The sequence below is a fragment of the Haemaphysalis longicornis genome, unplaced genomic scaffold, assembly GCF_048455015.1.
Source record: "Haemaphysalis longicornis isolate Haplotype H1 unplaced genomic scaffold, Haemaphysalis longicornis Haplotype H1 scaffold_4, whole genome shotgun sequence".
Classification (NCBI taxonomy): Eukaryota; Metazoa; Arthropoda; class Arachnida; order Ixodida; family Ixodidae; genus Haemaphysalis; species Haemaphysalis longicornis.
In genome coordinates this window covers 160,214,761-160,220,760 of record NW_027526361.1, presented here as the reverse complement: position 1 = coordinate 160,220,760, position 6,000 = coordinate 160,214,761, and the positions used below count along the sequence as shown (strand labels likewise).

The 6,000-nt window shown below is 47.4% G+C and overlaps 1 protein-coding gene across 7 annotated transcripts in view; it reads right to left on the bottom strand.

Annotated features, from left to right (window-relative positions):
• Nucleotides 1-581: 581 nt before the first annotated feature.
• LOC144179475 (rho guanine nucleotide exchange factor 11-like) overlaps nucleotides 582-6,000 on the bottom strand; it is a 207,175-nt gene continuing 201,756 nt past the window's right edge. For all 7 annotated transcript variants that reach the window (XM_077707850.1, XM_077707847.1, XM_077707844.1 and 4 more), the window contains one exon: nucleotides 582-957. In XM_077707850.1, coding sequence (XP_077563976.1) covers nucleotides 776-957 — 182 coding nt within the window. In that variant the 3' untranslated portion in view covers nucleotides 582-775. The remainder of the gene's footprint in view (nucleotides 958-6,000) is intronic.

Below are 6,000 nucleotides of genomic sequence, written 5' to 3'. Positions count from 1 at the left end.
TGGGACAACCTGTTATTTTAAAAGGCGGTAAAGTAGCTTATTTGCAGTGAAAGTGTTTCGACAACGAGCTCAGGAGGGTCGCGCGACCGCGTTCTCGCCGCTGTTCCGCGCACTGCTGCAGTTTCTGCGAGTAAAGATGAAGTAGTCCGAAATTATTTGGTGTCGACAGCATTCTCAATCTGTCTGTGCCTATCTGCAATTAAAAAACTTCCCGTACACGCCGCTCCATCGAACGATCCCACAGCACCTGCATTATGGCCACCGCAGCTCGGTGAGCAGACAGGCCCTCATGGCGGGGCGCACTCTGGCGGCGTCCTGGAGAAGTGCACGGAGCGGCGAACAAGATGTGGCCGCGCCCCCGCGCGCAGAGTCAGCACCTAAACATTCTTACACCGGGCACCAGACTGAAGGCCGAGCAGTCATCCTGACGTGGCAGAGATGCTTGTGCTGGTGCTAGGATGGCTTCAGTCACAGACCTGGTTCGCACGCGTGATGTCACATTGCAGATGGGGCTCCATTTCCCCGAGAAATTTCCGCATTCAGTGCTTCAGTGGTTGGCACAAAAGACACGGACGCGCATGCTGCATGGCCAACTGGTTTATTTGTCATTAAATTAAACAGAAATGTAGAGAGAGGGGACACATAGAAAACGGTATGTACAGTAGTGGTAGTAGCAGGGCTGCCCCTCTTCCCTCCCCCCTCCTCTGGGCACAGGTATCTACAACTGGTGGTGGGGGGAGGGGGCTTGTGCAGCAGCAGCAGCAGGCACTTGTGCTCAGAAATAGACGGGCGCCTGGGTTGGCGGCTGTGGCTCCTCCTCCTCCTCTGCATCCAAGTCCGTGGTCGGGCAGTGGCAGGTGGCCTCCGCGAGCGTCTGCACTGCGGCCTCCCGGCTGCACTCGCTGCCACCAGCTAGGACGATCTCCTCCTCCTCCTCGACGGCCTCCGCAATCGCACCTGCACAGGCACTCTGTGGGCCGCTGCACGAGAGGCTCACACGGGGCATCTTGCGCCCACTAAGTGAACAAGAGCAGTCCTTAGGTTGGGTGCTCAACGTCATCTGTGCCAAGTATATACGCTTTCTATGTGCAGCGGAAAGCTCACACTTTTGTTGCCGCCCCTGTCCCACCTTTCCTGACGTCACCGCTTCTCCCGTGTGTGTCACGAAACTAAGATCTCGCTTTGTGACGCACGCGGGAGCCTTTTTTTCGCACTTCCGGCAAAGAGAAGCGTCATTTGCTCAGCGCCCACACCTTTGGCTAGTTAGCGCTTCCTGCAGCGCCCTTACACACTACCATGTTCCTATATACTCTTTCACTCTTGTCAAAACACAGGTGCACCGTTTGTTTGCTCTGTGCTTTCCCAGGAAGGCCATTCAGCACGACTGAGAAGGCGGTCCGAACCGGCGCGGTTCATCCATGGGTTCTCTGCCAGCAGGAATTACCGCAGCACTGCAAAACCACGCCCCACATAGGAGGGGCGACACGTAAAACGGTGCTTTTCGGATGAACAGTGCGTGTGCTGCATGAAAGAGAACAAGACACGCACAGTCCTCCACCCGTGGCTGGTAAAGCCTCCCTAGCTGATGCACTCGTGATCAGAAGTTCTTCATAGGAGGGGCGACACGTAAAACGGTGCTTTTCGGATGAACAGTGCGTGTGCTGCATGAAAGAGAACAAGACACGCACAGTCCTCCACCCGTGGCTGGTAAAGCCTCCCTAGCTGATGCACTCGTGATCAGAAGTTCTTCGTCACTTTAAACTGCCGTTTTGACTTGCCACCGATACAAACCATAGCCACACGCGGTCAGCACGGCACAAAACCCGACATGCCTGGAGACACCACATCTGAGGAGCAAAGCACCACAAGAGGGATTCCTCACGCGCCGTCAACAGCAAGGAGAACGTGCCAGGGTTCAGGCTTGGGCGAGACGGTGCAAGATTACAAATAGGGGAACAGTGCAACACAGAGCAAACACAAGGCGAAGAAGCAGGTCTGGTTATCTCCAGTTTTCGTGTTATTGCTGCTTTTCTTGTATTTTTGACGGTCAGCATATATATGTGACAAGCCGAAAAATAAAGTCAGCGCTCGTGGCTGTCACTTTCTTCTTTTTCTTGCGTTTGGTCTGTGTTCCCCTATTTGTAAGCAGAACGTGCCATGGTGACAATGTGTGGTTTCTGATTTACCGTATTTATTCGAATCAAACGCGCCCTCAATAGCAACACGCACCCGTTTCTTGCGGCCCGAAGATAAAAAACGCTACGTCCTCGATTGTAATGCGCACTAGTCTTTGATTATCCAATACCAAAATTCCACTTTTTCTCACTTGGAACAAGCAAGGTTTATGATTTCGTGTTTTATCGGCGGTATTCGTTGAAAAGTTTAGCTGTCAACTTCTTTGCTTGGCAACACTGGAAACGGCCACAGACATGGCACGGCTTCGGCCACTGCGCCCGCACGCCGAAGAAGAAAACACCGGCGTGCGTCGTCTCCTCTGGTTCAACCTCATTATCAACGGTGGGGTCAACAGAGATGTTATTAATCGCACTCACATTGGACTCGAGGCATTACTTTCTGTTCAGTGAGGTAGAGTGTAACGCAGTCATCACCGCGGAGCCCGACGTAACCAGTGACGGCGCACTCACATGGCTGCCTGCATGCGCGCCTCGACAGTGAATACAAGCAATAGTGTCCCCAGCGCTTGCCCGGATGCAAACGATGTTTTATTCACTCAGAAATTAATGTAAGTTAAAATTTTTTATTTTCCCGCTAAATCGCGTGTTTTCATGGTCGGCAATGACATCACAGGAACCGATTGCTCTGCAGCTGATTGCGAAGCTTCGTTTACGGTAAGTGAACCTAGATGGCACCACCATACCGCAGAAAGCCATTTTCTGCCTTCAGCCAGTTTTTGACCGTACTGTATTTTAACCTGGCTTGTTTTTCTTCAGGAAGAAAACCCTTTCCTGAAACATAGTACTCGCTCGACAAATATGGTCACATTGCTGGCGTCAATCAGCCAGTGTCGTCTGAGACAACCCTGGAGAGAACCCCATTCCCGCTTTTCCGCAGTCCTGTGCAGCTAAGCCAAGCATGTGTGCGCAATACCAACAGCAGTACGCATCGGTACTTCTATGTTTACGTGTGCTTTCTTGACTCACACTGTTTGTCCCACCATTCTTACTGCTTTAATAGAATGTGCCCTAAATTTAAGGGGGGACACTCATCTTTAAACAACTTCTTTCAATTTTCAAGTAAACTTTGTGGAACTTGTCAGCCTTGCTGCTTGTTTCGCACTGATTTTGAATGTGCCATTATTTTTTTATTTGGTCAATTAGTTACCAAGTTAATTAGAGATGATTAGTCATTTTTGGTGGAACAATAGACAAAACAGTGTTAGTCTGAAACTGTAATCTTGATATTTTCCAATACTATGAACCCTAATGAATGCAATAATTGAAGCAGTTTTTGATGCATCGGTTGAAAGTAATTTTACTGTTCATTAAAACTTTAGTGGCACCAGTGGCAAGAAACCATATTGAGTGCACATTTCAAACACCAAAGTTTAATGAGCTGTAAAATTAGTTCCAACCAATGCATCAAAAAACTGCTTCGATTATTGCATTCATTAGGGTTCATAGTATTGGAAAATATAAAGATTACAGTTTTGTGACTAACACTGCATTGGCTATTGTTCCACCAAAAATGGCTAATTATCTCTACTTAACTTGGGAACCAATTCAGGGGTGAGACAGCTGAATCAGATTTGGGAGCAGTTTTTGGAGCAGCGAAATCTCGATTTTGGAGCAGCAGAACCTTGATTTGGAGCAGTTAGCTACATTTATTATGTCACCTTAGGAGCCTAAAAAATAAAAATTTTGGCTACTCGGGGAGGGGGGGACAAGGGGGAGCGCAGTTTTTAATCGGTTTTGAACGTACATAACACTGAAACAGTCTTTCAATACACTTTTTTCTCCCAGAGTATCACAAGGTACGAACTGCATTTTACAAACCATTTAAAAATTTTTAGGCATTATGCATAGATAGCGTGGAGTGCTGTTGCAAATATCTAATTGAAAAACTAAGCAATCGTAAGGCATTTTTAGTATCATGTGAATGCCAAAATCATTATTTTTGTAATCATACGCACAAGTACAGAGCCACGGCAAAAGTTCCGAAAAACGAGGTGACAGTCTGCACAGCACTTTGAGAATCAGCGAATATCACTGACTTTTGGACATTGTTCTCAATAATATATTCTACAGCCAATACAAGGCCGCGTGTTTCAGCAGTGAATATAGATGTGGCTTCAGGCATAGTCTTAGACGTGGAAAATTTCAGACCATGTGCAGCACATGCTACTGCACCAGCTGACTTGGACGCATCTGTGTAGAACTCAGATGCTCTGTACTTGTTCTGCAAAAACAAAAAATGCTGCATAATTAATTCCTTTGGAGCGGTTCTTTTGTCAATCTTCATAAAAGAGAGATCATAAGAGATAGGGCAGAGATCCCATGGAGGGACAAAGTCAGCAAAGCTGGTTTTCTGAGCGTCAGTGAAGGATATTCCCAGGTCTGCGGCCAGTGCCCTCACCGACAGAAGGAATGGCTCAGCCATGGCAGGTCGCTTTTCAAAAAGCTTGATTGCCTGGTTACCTAGAGTGCTGTTCGGGTGTCCGGTCAAGGATGTCACTTTTAGAGCATAATTCAACCCAGTGTACTTCCGCTGTGTTTCAAGAGACCACTGATTGGCTTCCACATACAGGCTTAAAACAGGGCTTGTTCGGAAAGCGCCTGTAGCCAGACGAAGGCCAAGATGGTAGACAGGGTCTAACATCTTTAGTGCTGTTCTCGCGGCAGATTGATAAACAAGACACCCGTAGTCGATGCGGGACCTCACAAGGCTATTGAATAAGGCCAATAGGCACTTTGTGTCAGTACCCCAAGACTGGTGTAAGAGGACTTTCAGGATCCTGACTGTATCCAAACATTTAACTTTAAGGCGTTTGAGGTGTGCAATGAATGAAAGTTTGTCATCAAGCACAACCCCAAGGAACTTGTGCTCCTTTTTTACTGCTATGGGTGTTTCATTGAGTTTAATAACAGGATCTGGGCGGATACCACGCTGCCTAGAGAAGACCACACACGTGCTTTTTTCTGGGTTAAAACAGAAGCCATTCTCATCTGCCCATTTTGTAAGTTTGTTTGCAGCTAGTTGGATTTGCCTCTCACAAATGGACATATTACATGATTTAAATGCAATGTGCACATCATCAACATATAGCGAGTAGGATATGGAGCGAGGCAGTGCAGTTCCTAAGGAATTCATTTTAACAATAAAAAGGGTGCAGCTGAGCACACCACCCTGCGGCACTCCATTTTCTTGGACGAACATCCTCGAGAGGACATTTCCAACCCTAACCTGAAAGGTGCGCTCCGAAAGGTAATCTTTCAAACTGTTCAGCATGTTTCCACAAACTCCAAGGCGGCGAAGATCGCAAAGAATGCCGTAACGCCAGGCTGTGTCGTAAGCTCAGGGGTGAGACAGCTGAATCAGATTTGGGAGCAGTTTTTGGAGCAGCGAAATCTCTATTTTGGAGCAGAAGAACCTTGATTTGGAGCAGACATTTATTACGTCACCTTAGAGCCTAAAATCAAATTTTTGGCAACTCGGGAGGGGGGGGGGGGGGGGGGGGGGGGGCGCACTGTTTAATGGGTTTTGAACGTACATAACACTGAAACAGCCTTTCAATAAAGTTTTTTCTACTAGAGTATCACAAGGCATGAACTGCACTACCTTTTTACAAGCCATTAATAAATTCTTCGGCTCTATGCATAGATAGCATGGAGTGCCGTTGAAAACATCGAATCGAAAAACTAAGCAATCGTAAGGCATTTTTATTATCATGGGAACGCCGAAATTATTATTTTTGGAATCCCAGACTCGGCTTTACACACAATTGTAGAGGCATGGCAAAAGTTGCGCAAAGCGAGGTGGCAA